The sequence below is a fragment of the Dasypus novemcinctus genome, chromosome 22 (genome assembly GCF_030445035.2).
Source record: "Dasypus novemcinctus isolate mDasNov1 chromosome 22, mDasNov1.1.hap2, whole genome shotgun sequence".
In the NCBI taxonomy this organism is placed as follows: domain Eukaryota; kingdom Metazoa; phylum Chordata; class Mammalia; order Cingulata; family Dasypodidae; genus Dasypus; species Dasypus novemcinctus.
The window spans coordinates 31432369-31451502 of record NC_080694.1 but is presented as its reverse complement, the minus strand read 5'-3'; the positions used below and the strand labels follow the sequence as shown (position 1 = coordinate 31451502).

The following is a 19134-nucleotide window of genomic DNA, read 5'->3' as shown; positions in this document are numbered from 1 at the left end:
ACCTATTTGTCTTTGAATTTAAGGCGAGTCTTTAAACAGCGTATTGTTTGGTCATGCTTTGTTATCCATTTTGCCAATCCCTGTCTTCTGACTGGAGGTTTAATCCACTTACATTTAAGTAACTACTGATAGTGTAAGACTTTAGCTTGCCAATTTGCTCTTTGGTCTTTGTTGTACATCTTATACCTTTTTTTGTCCTTCAGTTCATTAAGTATTGCCTGTCTTAGGATTCAATTTATCTTTTGTAGTGAGCCCTTTAGAATCCCTTTTCATTTCCCTCTGTGCATATTTTTACTGATAATTTCTTTTGGATTTCTATGGGGCTTAAATTTAACATCCTAAATCTATACCGTTCTCACTTGATTTGATACCAACTTTACACCAATAGATTACACAACACTATCTGCCTGTATTCCTCTGTCCCCCACCAATATGTAGTTATTGTCACAAATTACATTTTATACCGTATGAGTCAGAAGCTATTGATGTACCGTTGCTATCTATGCGTTTGCATTTTAAATCTTGTAGTTAGAAATAAAAAAATAAAATAACATTAAGCATTTGTATTTACCCCTGTAGTCACAAAAGATTTTACTTTTAATACTCTTTGTCCTCTGCCTTTCTTTTTTCCACTTTAATTATTACATAGCAACTAGACTCTTAAACCTTCCTATTTGTTTTTTTAATGTTTGCTGAGGTTTATTATTTAATTCACTGTTACTCTTGCTTTATAATCCCTGTGATGTTCTTAACTTTCCTTCAGTTTTGAACTGTTTTAACTTCGGCTACATGGTGAACAATGATTTATACATAGGGTATGCATTCATTAATTAGAATATAGCATGGCAAATGGTAGAAGGGATTGCTTCAAAGGCCCCACTCTGCTGCTTCACAGGCTTACTTACGAGTCACTGACTGCACTCGAAATCCCTAATGACGTGCTGCAGACCACCCAGGACCTCATTCTGGATCTCCGAGAACGCTGTGTGATGGTCACGCTGCAGCGCACAGTGGAAGGTATGCCGGGAAAAATCTACAGTGCTTTCTGGGCGGCAGCAGTCAGCGTATGCCACTTCTCCATCTGTCTGGATCCTTGAAACAAGAGAAAGTTACTTTTATGGGAATTTGAATACTTTCATTGACATCTGATCCTTTTATTTCTAGCTGCTCAATAAAATTTTTTTCTTTACTCCAATGCCTGTCAAATTAATTTAGTTGCGATAGAAGTCTATATAAAAAATAAAATGGGTAAATTTGAAAAATATTTAAGGATATAATAAAAGTGTTAATGTAAAATGTTAAGTTGAAAAAGTAGGATGTAAATGTATATGAACTATGATCCTAGTTATGCAAAAATATGCATTAATATATTTTTAAGTTAATTTAGAAATATCTGTGTAAAATTGGAAGGAAGACTTAACATTGTTTTTTTGGTTTAGAGATTGCAGGTAATTCTCTTTATTGGTACATTTTAGAAACTTCAGGATTTTCTACACAGAATCATAAAAAAGCAACAAAGTTTATCTTTAAAAATCAGCCTTTTGGTCATTAAATATTTTCAAGAGCAATCAAGAACATTGTTATAAATGACACAAGTCATTATTTACATCTACCACCAGGTTGTTTAAGTGGGAAGGTCACATTGATACAGAATTGTTGGTTAATAAACTGTGTAAACTGAAAGAGAATGGAGCACAGGTGAGAAACTGAGCATTACCCTCTTAATTCCATCACCTTCTCCCCACAGGGATCTGAGATAGCTGACAGTGCTAACTGTTTGAAAAGGTGGGCATTCCTTTAGCCAAGAGAGAGTCATACTACCATCAACAGGAATGTATACAATAAAAACAAAATCCAAATTTTTCACCAAAATTTCAGGAAAGAAAATAATGTATGGCTTATTTTGTACCCTTAGTTTTATTAAAAGTGCTGAATAAATAGTAAATTTTTGTCTGTTGACTTTGAACCTAGTCAAGAATTCTCCAGATTGTGCTCTGCAGAGAAAATTTTTATTTATATTAATGCTTTTTTAAAAATCCAGCAAATAATATACATTAAATCATTGAGTCTAACAGAATTATGCTGTATCAGTACTTTCACCAGTTTTTTACAAACATATCAAACATATGTAAGACAGTTAAAACCATAACCTTTGAGATTTTATCTCCATAAAGTTCAGTGAGATAAAATTATAATAAAAAATCCTTGTATACTCATTTTCCATATAGAAATAAAGAGATTAGCTGAAAAAGAAGACTGGATTGTTGATAATGAAGGACTGACTTCTCTAGTAAGTTTAAATTCATTTCAATTATTAATCATTAGTATATATTATATTCAAAATAAATGATTTGCTATAGTAATTAATTTTCCCTGAAAATAAGCTATTGCTTTTTTTCTTCTTTCTCTGTCGCTTTATTTTTTTTAAGAGGAGCATATGCTCTCTTCATTGTGACTCTAAATAGTTTCTGGAAATAGAAAAATAAACTTCTTAAAGTTTTCCTTCTCAGGGTCATTTTTGCTTGACATTAACCATAAATTTTGAAATTAATCAAAGAATGAATTTCTTTTAGAGTGATGTTTCTTCATCCTGTATCACTGTATTTCATTTGCATTACTTTTTTCTTAAAAATACATTATGCTTAGAAAATTCTGAGTTTCTCAGCCACTTGAATATTTCAGGAAAGCACTATAGAAAAAATGTTATTACTGGTCCCTTCATCCAAACAAATCAAATAAAAGAAAACAAGAACAACAAAAAACCCTCCTGCTACACACACAGATCAGGCAGGCAACTATAACCATGGGTCTGTTCATTCTATTATCATTGTCTATTCAGATGGACTTTTATGTTTTCAAAATCCTTTGAAAATAGTTTTTATGACTTTTATCATGCTTTCACGTATACCTCTGGATCCCCACAACAATCTTCCAAGGCGGGTATATTAATTAAGGTTTATATTCAGCTGCTAGAATATATCAGCCAGTTCACCTGGATGGGGGTTTACTTTTTCCCTTACATAAAAGAAGTCAGGACTGGTGCAGCCACTCAGGCGTGTAATCATTGTCCAAGTAAGTCTCCTTGTATCTGTTTTCTCTCTGATCTTAGCACCCACTGCTGCCTCAGGGTGGCCTCAAGATCACAAGATGGTCGTTGCAGTCCCAGCTGCTGTGATCTCATTCCACCAGGACAAAAGTCTCATTTCTTTCCCAGAAGCTACATATGACAATTTCTCCTTCCATTTTAGTAACCAGAGTTTAGTTACAGACCCACTCCTATCTTTCCAGCAGAGGCTGGAAAAATGCAGTTTTTTAGCAGAGAACGTTGCTGCTCACAACTATTTCTTTCTTCCCTTGGTAAGAAAAAGAAGTTTCTGCCTTAGAGAAGATAAAGTAAACTAGAGTAAAATGGTTTGACTTGTCCAAATTTACAAAGTAATTATGAGTCAGGCTGTTGAACAGTAATGATCCCATATAATTTTTCTTAATTTTCTTGCTGCTCTATGTTTCTCATCAAATCTTCTTTGGGGCATTGGGGAATTTTTTATCAGTTGAAATTCTTTACTTTTATTCTTTCTAAGCTCAAGGTTCTATCGTAAGATAAAATTTTTGGACAGTGCTGGTATAGAGGAAAATGCCCTGCATTGGATTTGCTCTGCCCTTGACTCTGTTGTGGGATGGCCACACCATCTTAAAGAAGCCCCGAAGCCTGTCTCACCCTCGTTTATTTGTTTGTAAAGCAGGGAGCGTAATACTTCTCAAAGTGTCAGTTAACATTAAGGAGATACTATGGGCTTTAAGTACTGTGTAACTGTAGTAAAACCTTAAGTTTATATTATACCTTATTATTTACAAAGTTCTTTCATATAACCCTAGTCCACTTAATTATCCCGACAAAACTGATAAACAAGCCAAAATTGGTTCACTGTAACCAAAAACTAAGTAACTTGCCCCAAATGAAATAGGCCATTCAACAGGTTACCTTGAGTTCCGATTCATGACACATGCTTGCCTCATAATCAGTTTTTTAGCAAAACCACACAAACAAACAAAAAAAATGTGTTCCATTTCAGAATTTGAGGAAGTAGATTACCGTTTTCAAGGGTCTATGTTTCATTTAAAAATTTAAGGAAAATTAGCTTTAAAATAGGTATTGACTTTGTCCTTTTTCAGTTTAGTCCTTCATATAGTCAACCCAACATGCCTCATGTGATATGTCATTTCTTGGGACAGTTGTTTAAAAGACTGATTATAGTAGATAAGCCTTTGTGAAAATGCTTTGAAATGGTTACTATAGAAACTTGTTTGTAGTTAACATTTAAAGTTTTAACTATAGTAGTAAGAAATTGTAACCATAAAATCACTAATTTCATATTTGATCTCACCTGCACACAAGCCACAGAAATATTTTCAGGAAAGAAAAGAACTCAACCCCAGTGTATCTTGTGAATGAATGACTCAAGGGAGGTAAAATATCTGGAGTCAGCCAGTAAGTTTTCTAGAAGTATGCTGACACTAGAGACTTGATAAAGGCAAGTGAGATTTTTAACCATTTAACATGGACCTCTCTTGAGAGAAAATGTGAATCACCACTTTCGACATAAATCTAGATCCAGGTTTCAGTGTTTTAGCCTATTAACTTTTACAAAATCTTTACAAATTAAACAGTGGCTCAAATTGTATCAAAACCTATCACATACCTATAATTTATATTTTCTTAACCGTTTCCTTAGTCCCATTTATTTGAAATGAGAATGCTTTTTCTTTCCTTGTGAATTAAATAGGAAAGCATTCTTTATCAGGTTAACATCAAGCTTTGCCTCATCATTCTAGCCAAAATATTATTTTTAATTTGAACTTATTTTCTCTAGAGCAGTTCATTTGATGAGATCGGGCACATTCAGGGTGGTATAGCAGTAGACTAAAGCAGTTCATTTGAAAGCATCCTGTTTTCTTCTCATCTTGAAAATGATTTCTACATTTTTTCAATTTGGATAGTTCTGAGAATTTTCTTCTTTCAGAAGAACTGAAACGATTTGTGATAACTCCTTGTAGCAGCTAAATTAGATGATTGACTGATGATGTAGAGAGATAGTACTATTTCTTTCTTGTTGGAAAAAGAAATAGTGAATATTTCAGAATATCACTTACTCCCAGATAACAGAAATTACTCATTGGTCTCTGGTATTCTTTATCCATTTATTGTATTAATAAGGTTATGAAAAATAATGAGACAATCTAGTTCAAATTTTAAACTGAGAAATATAAACAACCCTACACGAGCATCAATATCTAATTGCTTACAGTTGATTATTGACTTAGCCATTCTTATTTTATTATCTTGAATTTTCATGCCTTCTGAGGAAGATGGATAAAGTCTGTAATCTAACATTTGACTCTTTAAAATATTCTCTGTACAGTAGATTTTTCATCCTATATTCTTTAAAATTTTTACTTTCAAAGCATCTCTTATGGTGCCCTCTTGTGGTTTCAAAGTGCAGTGATCTAGTGCTTGTAAAGCTATGGCATTGTTTTAGCTCTTGCTGGGTCTGTGTGCCTTTTTGCATGAAAATATATTTGTCTTTTTTTTTTTTAATTGCTACACAGGTGTCACTTTCTTCTGTTCAGTTTCCCAAACGCTTTTCAAAATCAAAGTGTATGTTGAGAAGTTCTTTTGCTAGATTTTCTGCCTAGAACTGGTTTGTTGAACTTTGAACCTCTCCCAGCTCCCCTTCCCTCTCTGAGTTGTGCTTGCAGGGGCCCCCTGCAGTTCCTCCACCTTGTCAAAATCCTTCACTGTAGGGCCCGTTTGTGTGCTGTCCTCTCCTCTGGAAGGACGCTCTCCCACTCTTCCCTTTCTTTGATAAGCTGGGCCCTCTCATTCTCGAGTCTCAGCTTAAACATTTCTCACTGTTTCAAGGAGGCCTGCCTTGCATGTTATTTAGAGCATATCCCTTCCATCACCATTTTTCTCTAGCTTCCCCCTTGTTCTCTTCATGACACTTATTCTATTTGTACTTATTTTATTTATGTGCTCCTTTTTTTAATTACCATTCTGTTTATTGTTCCTAGGAAGCTCAGTGAGAATTCTGTCCCTTGTTCACTCTTGTGTCCCAGTCACCCAGACCAGTGCCTGGGGCAAAGCAAAACCTTAACCACAGTTAGGACATAGGTGCTAGGATTCAGCCAAGCTTGTCTTAAAATGCCATTTCTCCGACATATTTTCTGACTTAATGCATCCAGAAAACTGACCATAATGGATTTATTGAATTAAAGATCTTGTACTTTCTCTAGATTGTTATTATTAATATTAAATGTTGTGGAACAGTACTAAAGATGTGGGAGACCTAGAAGATTGGGCTTATCCTGGAACATACCTTGAAAGTGACTTTTAACATATAATGAGATAGAATTTTGAAGCAAATTTTAGTTTCTCCTGACTTGTATTCTAGTTGAATTAGATGTACTTTAGATTCTCAAGATTCACCCATTTTTGAACATTTGGGTGCAAAACACATGCCAAATCAAATCTAAATGACCAGGAGATTGTTTGCCAGATTATTTGTGTCACTGTTGTTCTCCATTAATTTGGAAAATTTAGAATATTTGTTTCTGTTAACTATGTCTTACTAAAGAACACTTGTTTTTCAATGTTAAGACATGTGTTGTTGTGTTTTTTCCTTCAGCCATGTCAGTTTGAACAGTGCATTGTACATTCCCTGCAGTCTCTGAAAAGCGTTTTAGAGTGCAAGCCTGGAGAAGCCAGTGTAAGTTTTCTGATCAGCTCAGTCTCTATTTCAGAACTTTCCAAGGAACTCTTTGGAATCCCCATTGTAAATGTTTGAGTCATTTCAGGACAAGAGCTTTTCTCCCTTTTTGTTTTTGCTTATTTTATATAGTTTAACTGCATCAATGTTGATTTGTGATTTCTAAGATAGGCTGATAAAAATTAAAAGGTTCGATGTAAGTGTCTTAGGTATTAACACTTTGTATGTAGAAAAAAAGTGATTGGCTTAGGTATTGTAATCAACTTAGTAAGTAAGCTAGTATCTTCTCAAGGCAAAGTAACTACAAGTAAGAAAACTACCTTTAGGCCAACCCTCAGCTTTTCAGAGTAAGATTACCCATACACCCTTTGCCCATGTCTTTTTATATCTAACTTTATAAACAAAGTTTTGTTTTCTTAGCAAAGTCTAAACATTTTAATCAATTTCTTCTTGATAGGTCTTTCAGCAACCTAAAGCACAGGAGGAGGTTTGCCAACTAAGCATCAATATCATGCAGGTAATATTTGAAAGCAGTGATGGCCAGTAAGCATGAAATAATGTAAATTATTAGTCGACACCGCCATTTAAAATATAATATGTAATACATTCACTATATTCCTATTAATAATGTATGTGTACTATATGTAACATATCAACTATATTTGTATTTTCATCTTATTATTAATATAATAGTTTATGGTGAGAAATAAAATAAGGTTTAATATAGGATTAATTCCAATTTATTTTAATAATCTAATATTTCATTTATATTATATTTTCTTTTTCATGTGTGTTCTTGTGGTACTTCATGTATATTTTTGTTGAGCATAGTTAAATTAGTTGTTTCCATTTGATCTAGAGTATGTAAAGTTCTTTGATTATGACCAGTGAATTGTAAGCATGTATACAAAGTTGAGCAAGTGAGCAAGAGAATGAGAGAAAGGGAAAAGGTGTTTTTCTTAATGTATATTCAGGAACTTAATATTGGATTTATAAAAAGCTTGTAATTTTCCTTCATTTATGAGAGCAGAATGTATATTTAGATTTTAATTTATGTAAAGTTATTTTTATTGTGTAACTAGGTTAATATCTGACAGTTCATATCACTGAAACTTATTTTTGACTTAGGTTTTTATACACTGTCTAGAACAATTGAGCACCAAGCCTGATGCGGATATAGATACTACACAGTGAGTAGAAATGAAATTAATCTCATTGGTGCATTTATAAGAATTAGAAATACAGATGCAAGTTGTATATTTCATTTTATATCCCAGGACTTCCAGCAGGAGAGACAGATAGTTTTGATATTAAAGTCATATTTTTATATTTTTGACCTATATTCTTTCCATAATTTCTTTATCTTCATAGCCTTAGTATAGACTTGTTGAGGAAATTTGAACATACACTTAGTTTAGTTATTTGAAAGAACACATTTAATAGAAAATAGAGTATATAATTAGGTATATAACTTCTAGTTGATACTTTTACAACTCTGACATTAGAGGATTTTACCAGTACTCTTGTAAAGACGGAGTATGTTATGAGAATTGTCAGGTTTAGTTCTTTGGGCTCCTGCGGCCATTTCTTGATTCTTAAGATTTACAGATCCATGTGATAATTCTTTTGTAATGCTGCTCTGTAGAATTTCTTTTTTTTAATCTATAAAATCCTAGCTACTTGGCACATGTAGCTTCTGTAAACCTAAGTTTTATGTTCTGGCATGGATAATACTGAACTAAGTGCCTCGTAGTTTTTTAATTGGGGATTTAAGAATTTGTCCATGTTTCCCTCTTTCCTGGTGTTGGTTTTTGCTTCTCAGTATGATCACTTCTCTAGAGATCTAATAAATCTTTATTTCTTTTCGTTTTTCTTTGATCTGCTTTTATAGGTTTACTTCTTTAATCACCAGGAATTTGTATTGTTAGTGTACCCTGATGTTATTATTCATTAAATGGCTTTCCTCCCTAATTGTTTTGTTATTAATACAATTTATGTTTTATGCATCATTGACTCCTAATATAAGGTGTGATGTAGTCTTGATTTTTTTTTCTTCTCCATTCATTTATATACATATTTATATCAGTTTGAGCTATTTTAAGTATTGTTTATGTTTGAATGTTGTCCAGATGATTATCCTTTTACTGTACCTCTATTTTAAAATGTTATCTGATATTTTCATCTGTTTAGTCTTCCTTGTGAATTCTAAAATTAGTTCATCAGATGTCCAATTTATAAAATCCTTCACAGATGTTTACTACAGTTCTGTTACATCTATAAATTAATCTGTGGATTTTATAAATTGGATTTATTCATATTTATGTTTCTGGTCACTTGTGGGTTATCATCTTATATCCTGACTCAGCTTCTCAGCTAACCTTTGAGTGGTGAAAATGAGATGGAAAATGTCCCTGGAGATTCTCATGGGCAAAATTATTCCAATTACTTGAGCATATACAGAAGACAGTTTAAATTATATGAAATTCTTCTCCCTTGTCGATTTATTTTTTAATTAAAGTCAGTCAGTGGGAAAACCCCAAAACAAAATTTTTGTGGCCTGTAATGACTTCTTTGAGTTGCTAATTGTTAGATATAGAAAACTTACAAAAAGTATGTGATTTTTGACCAAAAGATTTTAAAGTCAAGTCTGTATGTGGTTCATTGCATTTTTTATTGTAATGCTTAATTATGACTGTTTTCTTATTTGCTTTTTAATTCAGTCTTTCCGTTGATGTTTCTTCTCCTGATTTGTTTGGAAGTATCCATGAAGACTTCAGTTTGACTTCTGTAAGAAAAATGATAATTGACAAATAATTAAGGTGATAAATAGGAAGTAACACTATAAAATGTCAACTATACAATGACTATTACATAAATCAGTCTGAATTATTTTGAATTTTACTGCTCTACTCTTTAACCTACTACTCTGTATTTTGGAGCTATTTGATGTTTTTATGAAAATTTTAGTGAAAGTATAGTTCTATATGTATTCCACAATGAACACTTTTTAGCTAAAGTTGCAGCCTAAATAGTTCTAGATAATAGCTGCATCTGTGCAACTCTCTTAAGGGTTAAGTAGGTGCCCTGATGGTCCCTGGTACTCGAAGGCCTCCAGGGAGGATTGGGCAAGAGGCCTAGGGCAAGTGAACTGTCCCTACCACACCTGTCACCTCCCTCCCAGGTCTGCTTTCCTCTCTTCTACTTTTACAAGTGTCTTTTTTTTTTTTTTCCCCCAAGATTTCATGCTTTGTATTATTCTTTCTTTTTTTAAAGATTTTTTTTTTTAAGTATTATAGGTTTATTACTTGGATGGTTTAATAGATAGCAGTATCATTCACTGAGATAGAAATGTCCTGAAGAAAACAGGTTTTAAAGAAAGATTAAAAATTCAGTTTGAGACCAGAAGTGTTGAATGTGTGACACTGAGGTAGCAGTAACTAGTGAGTGATTAGATTTACTTGTCTGGAACTCAGGAGAGAAATCTAGATACAGAATTGTGAGTGAGCAACATATAAGTTATGTAAGGCCTGAGAATGGATGATGAGAATACTGGGAAAAATACTAGTAGAGAGAAGAGAGGGCCAGATATATGTAAGACTTGTGCTACCAGTATTTAAGGAATGGCCAGAAACGGAGAGCCTTGAAGGATCCTGAAAAGAAATTAGCAGAAAGATAGAAGTAAATCCAGACAGAGTGGTGTTCCTTAAACAGATGGAAAAGAGTGAAGCAAGGACTGTGATGCTGAAGATTGGGTTGGGTGAGATGAGCACTAGGAGCAGTCTCTCAGGCTGGGCACTTGGGCTTTGCTCAGCAACCTCAGGAGAACTCAGCCATGGGTCGTGCGGAGATGGGCATCTGATTGCAATGGGTAGGACAGCAAGTAGGAGCCGAGGAAGTATATAAGTGGTAAGTTTAAACCATGAACTGTGAACATAGGAAGAAAGAAGTTAGAGGGAGATGCAAGCTAGAGGATCATTTTAAATTGCAAAGACTTTACCTACTGTCTGGTAGACTTTTTTTTTCCCCTTTTTTCCCTTGGTCTTTCAGAACAAGCCCAATTTCTTTTTCTCTTTCTTTTTTTTAATTAGAGAAGTTGTGGGTTTACTGAAAAAAGTATGCATAAAATTAAAAATTCCCACATGTCACAGTATTACTACGTTGCATTAGTATGGTACCTTTGTTTCAATTGATGAAAGCACGTATTTATGATTGTACTATGAACTATAGGCCATGGTTTACCTTAGGGTTCACTATTTGTGTTGTACAGACCTATGGATTTCCTCTTCTACACGATAACTTTTCCAGTTTTCTAAATTAGCACCTATATGCTCTGAATCTTCTCTTCTCCCAGCAAACGTCCTAAGTCCTTTAGGCATCTCCTTCATGCTCTTAGTTCCTGCACATGGCGGTGGCTCTTCTCTGAGCCTACTCCTTTCCCTCTTAACAGGGTCTGTGAAAGTATGCACAGGATTCCTGAGGAACCCCAACTGCTGTAAGATGACCAGGTGGGCACCCCACCCCATCTCTGTGTTAGTGTGGGGTGCCCATCACTGTTAGACAGTAATGCCTATGTCTCAAAGTTGTTATGAGGAATAATTGAAATAATACATAAACCATGTTCCTTAATCTGTAAGTGCTGCATTTGTTGTGTTGTGCAAATAATGAAGGGGTGGGGAGCAATAAATAAATAAATCTTAAAAAAGAAAAGAATTCCTTTTAGGATTTCAACAGATTGGAGCTGGCAAAAGAAAGAATAGGTGAACTTAAAGACAAGGTCAATTGAAATGATTCAGGCTGAGTAAAAGAATGAAAAAAGTTAACAGTGCCTAAGAAATCCGTGGGATACCATCAAGTGACGTGTGCCAGTGTGTACATTTTGGGATTCCAGAAGGAAAAGAAGAGAGAAAGGTGCAGAAGGACAATTCAAAGAAAGAATGGCAGAAACTTTCCCAAGTTTAATGAAAGATATTAATATGCATGTTCAGGAAGCCCAGTGAACCCCAAATACAATGAACTCAAATAGGAAGAAATATATAAAGTGCCAGAAGAAAACAATTACCAACCAAGAATTTTATGTCCAGCATGAATATCTTTCAAAATGGCAGATTAAGACATCCCCACATAAAGAAAAGATGAGGGAATTTGTTACCACTAATTCTGCCCTGCAAGAAATGTGGGACATTTAAAGGACTTAAAGGAAAGGACTCCAGACGGTGGACTAAAGAGGCATAAAGAAATAATCACTGCTGGTAAAGGTAACCATGTGGATAATTATAAGTGGCAGTACTATTATATTTTTTGTATGCAAATCCACTTTTCACTTCAGTTTCTAAAATGCAACTGAAAAGCCATTAAAAGCTATGGTTTAGACAGGCAACATTTAAAGATATACTTTGTAACAAGTACAACAGAAAGGTGGGAGACAGAGAAGTATAGTAATAATAATATACATGTATGCTACTAAAGTTAAGTTGTATTTAGTGTGTTAAATTTAAGCCCTAACGTAAACCACAACAATTTTATGAAGATTATATGAAGAAAGAAATGAGAAGTGGTCAAAATGGTACACTACAAAAAAAATCAAAGAAGTGTGAAAGTAGACATTAATGGAAAAATTGAGGGACGAAAAGGTGAAAGACTTACAAAGACCAAATAACAAAATGGTAGAAGAAATTCCTGCATATCAGTATAACTACTGGTAAGAGTCTCACTGTAAATTCAAAGACACAAGTAGGTTGAAAGTGAAACAATGGAAAAGGATATACCATGTATGAAGGTAGAAACCAATGTCAGTGGAGGAAATGGAAAAATTTACAAATATGAGGAAATTAAACAGTATACTGAATCATTAGGAAGGGAAATTAGGAAAACTTTTGAGGCAAATGAAATGAAAATAGAGCATACCAAACTAATAGGATGCAGCAAAGACAGTGCTGAGTAGGAAATATATAGCTCTAAATACTTAGCTTAAAAAAAAGAAGAATCTCAAATGAGAGACCTAACCTGAGAACTGGAGGATCAAGAAAAAGAAGAGCAAGCTAAACTCAAAGCGAGCCGAAGAAAGGAAATAAAGATTAGAGCAGAGATCAATGAAATAGAGACTAGGAAAATAATAGAATCAACAAAACCAGAAGTTGATTCTTTGAAAAGATAATAAAATTGTCAAACCTTTAGCTAGACTGAAAGAAAAAAGAGAGCATATAAATAATTGAAAACAGATATGAAATTGGGGACATTACTACCAACTGTACAGAAATTAAAAGGATTATAAGAAGATACTCTGATGCCAGAAAATTAGATAACCTAGAGGATAAAGATAAATTCCTAGAAACACACAAACTACCTACACTGTCTCCAGACAAAATACAAGATTTCAACAGAACAATAGCAAATAAGGAAATTGAATCAGTAATAAAAAAACCTCTTGACAAAGAATAACCCAGGATCAGATGGATTTACTGATAAACATGACCAAATAGCCCAAGAAAAATTACCTCCAATCCTGCTCAAGCTCTTCCTGAAAAAACTGAAGCTGAGGGAACAGGTCCTAACTCATTCTGTGAGACCAACATCACCCTAATACCAAAGCCAGATAAAGATACCACAAAAATAGGAAATTACAGAACAATACTCCTTATGAATATAGATGCAGATATCCTCAACAAAATACTAGCAACAAAATCCAGTAGTTGAGCATCTGCTTTCCATGTATGAGGTCCCCAATTTAATCCCTGTTACCTCCTTAAGAAAGGCAAGAATTATGCATCATGATCAGGTGGGATTTATCCCAGGTATGCAAGGATGGTTTAACATAAGCAAATCATGGATTTAGGATACTTCATTAATAGAATGAAAGGAAGAAAACACATGTTCCTCTCAATTGACAAAATGCATTTGACAAAACCTAGCACTGCTTTTTAATAACAACACTTAGAAAACCAGGAATAAAAGGAAAAATCCTTAATATGTTAAAGGGCATATATAAAGCACCCACAGCTATCATCATACGCAACAGTAAAAGACTGAATATTTTCCCCCTAAGATAAGGAACAAGACAAGGATGCCCACTGTTACCACTGTTATTCATCACTAGACTTTCTGGCCAGAGCAATTAGGTAAGAAAAAGAAATAAAAGTCATCCAAATGGGAAAAGAATAAGTATAACTTGCCCTGTTTGAAGTTGGCGTTGTACTGTATAAAGAGAACATTGAAAAATCCACAGCAAAGCTAAAAAATGAATTCAGCAAAGTAGTGGGGTTTAAGATAAATATGCAAAATTTATTAGTGTTTCTAGACACTAGTATTTTAGTTTCAAGCAGCTCAAAGCCAATACCATGAAATGGGTTGGCTTTACACAATGGGAATTCACTACCTTAGAGTTTGAGGCAGTGAGAATGTCCGAATCAAGACATAATCAAAGCAATGATTCTCAGACTGGCTGCCTGTGATTCTTGTCTCCTTTGCCACATGGCTAGGCACAAGGCAGCTTCTGCTGTCTTTCGTTCTTCCTGATTTCATTGATTTCAGCTTCTTGCCTTCCTGACTTTCTCTCCCTCTCTGTATTCATCCCATTTATAAAACGTGGATTAGAGTGGACTTACTGGTATTCTACTATAGTACTATTGTGAATCTAGCAATGGAAGAAACTGTATCACTGATGTAGAGACAGTGGCCAAGGGAGTTGCTGAAGGCAGGGAGAGGGAAAAAGAGGTCTGATATGGGGGCATTTTGGGGACTTGGAGTTCTCCTGAATGATATTGCAGGGACAGATGCAGGACATTATATATCCTGCCATGATCCACTGAATAGACTGGGGGAGAATGTAAACTACAATGGAAACTATAGTCCATGCAGTGCAGCAGTGCTACAAAATGTGTTCACCAAATGCAATGAATGTGCCACAATGATGAAAGAGGTTGTTGATGTAGGAGGATTGGGGGTGGTGTGGGGAGTGTTGATAAATGGAAACCTCTTATATTTTTTAATGTAACATTTTGTGTGATCTATATATCTATATTTAAAAAAATAATAAAAATTTTAAAAAACACTCCAGTAAGAAGATTAAGACACATTCAGGTTGAGGTAGGTCATACCTTAACTGAAGCAGCCTCATCAATAGGTCCTGTTGACAGTGGGTCCACACCCACAGGAATGGATAACTTTAAGAACATGCTGTTCTGGGATGCATGTATTTCCAAACTACCACAACTAGTAGCAAACAATCTTAAAGAGGAAATCAAGAGAAAAATTCCATTTACAAGAGCAACCAAAAGAATCAAATATCTAGGAATAAATCTAACCAAGCATTTTAAGGACTTATACATGAGAAACTACAAATCATTGCTAAACGAAATCTAAGACCTAAATAAAAAGAACATTCTGTATTCATGGATTGGAAGATTAAATATTGTTAAGATGTCAGTTCTACCCAAATTGATTTGCAGATTAAATACAATTCTAATCAAATTTTCAACAGACTTCTTTGCAGAAATGAAAAAAACCCAATCATCATATTTTTATGGAAGCATGAGGGATCCCAAATAGCCAAAACTAAATCGAAAAAGACAAGTTGGAGAACACACATTTCCCGATTTTAGCTTAATATTAAGCTACAGTAATTAAAGCAGGATGGTACTGGCATATGGATAGACATATGGACCAATGAAATAAAATTGAGGGTTCAGAAATAACCCCACTTACTTTGGCCAGGTCATTTTTGACAAGCATGCCAAGTTCTCTCAATGGGGAAAGAATAGTCTTTTCAACAAATGGTCCTGGGAAAACCAGATAGGCAAAAGAAGGAAAGAAGACCCCTGCATGCAAAAATTAGTTCAAAATCGATCAAAGACTTAAATATAAGAACCCAAACTGTTAAATTCCTAGAAGAAAACAGGGAAGGATCTGCAAGTCCTTGTTAGAGAGTGGTTTCTTAGACTTTACACCCAAAGCAATATTTAAAACTTTGTACATCAGAGGACTTTATCATAAAAGTAAAAAGACCACCTATAGAATGTGAGAAAATATTTGGAAACTATGTATCTGATAAAGATTTAATATCCACAATATGTAAATGTCTCCTTTAATTCATCAACAAAGACATACAATCCAATTAAAAACTGGGCAAAAGACATAGACATTTCTCCAAAGAACATATAGCAGTGGCCAATAAGCACACTGAAAGATGGTCATCATCATTAGCCATTGGGGGAAAGCCAATCAAAACCACAATGTCTTACCATTTCATACCTGCTAGAATGGCAACTATTTAAAAAAAAAAAAGTCATGCATGTTGAAGATGATATGGGGAAGTAGGAACTTCATTCCTTTATTGGAGGTGGGAATGTACAATTGTACAACCACTGTGGAAAATAGTTTGGCAGTTCCTCCAAAAGTATAAACAAAATTACTATATGACCTTGAGTCATTATTCTATGTATATACCTAAAAGAACTGAAAACAGGGACTTGAACAGATATCTGCACAGTGATGTTTGTAGCAGCATTATCCACATTTGCCAAAAGATGGATGCAACCCACATGTCCATTCACAGATGAATGGATAAACAAAATGTGATATGTACATACTATGGAATATTATTTAGCTATAAAAATGAATGACGTTCTGATACCTGTTCCTTGAAGACACCATGTTGAGTGAAATAAGCCGGACACAAAGGGACAAATAGTAAATAGTGTGTTATCTCATTGTTATAAAATAATTAGAATATGCAAACTCATAGATTCAGAAAATATAGAGTACAGGTTACCCGGAACCATGGTTGGGTAGAGAATGGGAAACTAATGCTTAATTGGTACATTTTCTCTTTGATATGATGATGGAAAAGTTTTGGCAGTGGATGGTAATGATGGTAGCAGAGCATGGTGAATATAAATAACACGTTGAATTATATATATCAAAATGGATAAAATGGGAAATGTTAGATTGCATATGTTACCAGAATAAAAAATTTTAAAAACCATGGAACTGTACAATACAGTGAACCCTAATGTAAACTATAGTATAGTTATAATAATGTTGTTCCATCCCTTATAACAAATGTATCACACTAATGCAATGTGTTAATAATAGGGAAAACTGCCTGTCTGAGAGGGGATATATGGAACTCTGTATTTTCTGCATGAGTTTTCCATAATTCTTACAACTTTCCTGAAAAAAAAAAATTAAATTGTAATGGAGAATTGATATTACTCTGAGAAACTTTTTTATTTATCTTTTTAAATTTTTTGCTGAGTTTTTTGAAGAGTGTAGAGTGTTTGGAGTGGCTCTGAGCACATTATTTTATTCTGTCTTTCTTAACTGTATAATGTTAATGCCAGGCTGAGGGCAGTAGTGGAATATGAACTCCCTTTGCCAGCTCATATTATTTTGTATTTTGTTTTCAGCACTCCTTTTATGCTTTCTTTGTATTTTTCAATTGCTGTTTACTCACAACATGCGGAAAAGGAATATTACATATAACATAATCCTGTTTACCTTGTTCTGTGCTCCATTTCACATTCATCAATTCGAGTTCATAACAATCCTTCATTTGTTTGAGGATATCTTCATTACTTGGTCTTTTAATTATTATTGTTGCAAAAAAAGACTACATTCTGACAGAAATAAAGGTAGGAACATTTTAAATAAATTTAGAATGTTACTTTGAAATGAATTGAGCTAAATGAAATGATTGGGAAATCTAAGATATATTTGGCAATTGAATTCAGAGTATATAGTTGTTCATCTTTGTTCTTTGCACCTCAGAGAACACAAATCTATTTACTTTTGCATTTATTATGCTGAGCTTACTTTATTTTATTTATTCTAATTATTTACAAAAATAGTAAACAAAATATGAATGAGAACTTTTCCTGGAAAGTGTTTTATGCCTTGGTCAAGGGATCGTCAATCAAGGCACCAAATTAGTCATGATTATTCCAGAGAATGCTTTCACCCTTTACAGCGTATGAAAAAATACACTAGGTGAATCACAGTAGTAGTCACAAACTCCATTCTTAGAATTTTGGTTAACAAAATTTTTCTTCTGAATTGTAAAAGGATATTTTATTCATCATCATTTTGGTCTGGTAATTTTGGTAAGAAATTATTTTAAGCAATTAAACACTGGCTTCAAAAATTTAGGAGAAAACCGGCTTCTAGCTCTTCACTGACACTGAATACTTTACTCTTGTTGGAATCACTTGACCAACTGTCACTCCTTAAAAGGGAAGGGAGCCTTTTCTTATTCTTTATCCTATATACATAAAAAAAAATAATTTTAAAGGCCCAAGGTTTTTGAAGGAACCTATCATGGCATTATAATTCTCTTCCAAGTTATGCAAAATTTACAAATTGTGACAATGGTTTCTACAGTTGTGTTACTATTTTTGAAAATCCATATTTATAGCTTTGTGTGCACGATTAAGTGGAATAACCAATGAAACAGAATGCCTTTCATAAGAACAGCTGATCCTGCTTTTCTAGTTAACTGTGTTATGTCAACCTAATTTTCCATACAGCTGTTAAATTTCAAAAGGAACATTGACTCTTTAGTATATTATGTAACAATGAGCAGTTTAGAAGAATTGTAGAATTGTGTTGTTTTTTGATGTTAATATTGGGAAAGAAGCAGCCGATTAATCAAAACATTTAAAATTGATATCAAATAGCAAGAGATTAACTATTGGGAAAGAAGCAGCCAATTAATCAAAACATTTAAAATTGATATCAAATAGCAAGAGATTAACTTAGTAAATGATATGTTATTTGTTATATTCTCAAATTGTTACTATAACTATAATGTCTATAATTTGTTCTGCTTTTAGGAACAGCGACTTTTGATAGTCTTAAGTAATTGCTGCTATCTAGAACGCCACACCTTCCTAAATATAGCAGAACAGTTTGAAAAACACAGCTTCCAGGGAATCGAAAAAATCACACAGGTAAATGAAGTAGTGAATGGACAAGGTGGTTGTTTTAACAGCTTAATTCCAAACTATTTTCTCCATACCTCCTTTCTTTTGCTTCCCTATACTTATTCCCGCTGCTTTTCACCCTGCTGTACCCATATGTCCTTCCCCACTCTCACCCACTCTGTCTTTGAGTGAGTCCCTTCCTTCCCAAAGGTCACCTTGAACCATTAAGTTAATATTCTCTTTTCTCTAAAAGAAGTTTTCCTAAGGTTAGAACTTCTTTATTCCACCCCCCTCCCCCACCAAGCTGTTCAAAAAAGAGGGAAGAAAATAGGGAGGGAAAGGCATAAAACCCACCCCTTTTAAGAATCATCTCAAATGTACCTCCTTTTAGATGAAAGCTTTTAGGTGCAACCAGGAGCAAACTCCCTGAGCCTCTCTTTTATCTGCTTTAT

At 34.0% G+C, this 19134-nt stretch overlaps 1 protein-coding gene across 3 annotated transcripts in view; it reads left to right on the top strand.

Annotated features, from left to right (window-relative positions):
* The window catches only part of EXOC2 (exocyst complex component 2), a 228893-nt gene that overhangs the window by 132065 nt on the left and 77694 nt on the right, over nucleotides 1-19134 (top strand). For all 3 annotated transcript variants that reach the window (XR_009182715.2, XM_004466865.2, XM_058285163.2), the window contains exons 16-22: nucleotides 896-1017; nucleotides 2229-2290; nucleotides 6687-6767; nucleotides 7225-7284; nucleotides 7896-7957; nucleotides 9488-9554; nucleotides 18593-18709. Coding sequence is in view for 2 of the 3 variants with exons in the window: in XM_004466865.2 (XP_004466922.1) it covers nucleotides 896-1017; nucleotides 2229-2290; nucleotides 6687-6767; nucleotides 7225-7284; nucleotides 7896-7957; nucleotides 9488-9554; nucleotides 18593-18709 (571 nt within the window). In the remaining variant the exon portion in view is untranslated. The remainder of the gene's footprint in view (nucleotides 1-895; nucleotides 1018-2228; nucleotides 2291-6686; nucleotides 6768-7224; nucleotides 7285-7895; nucleotides 7958-9487; nucleotides 9555-18592; nucleotides 18710-19134) is intronic.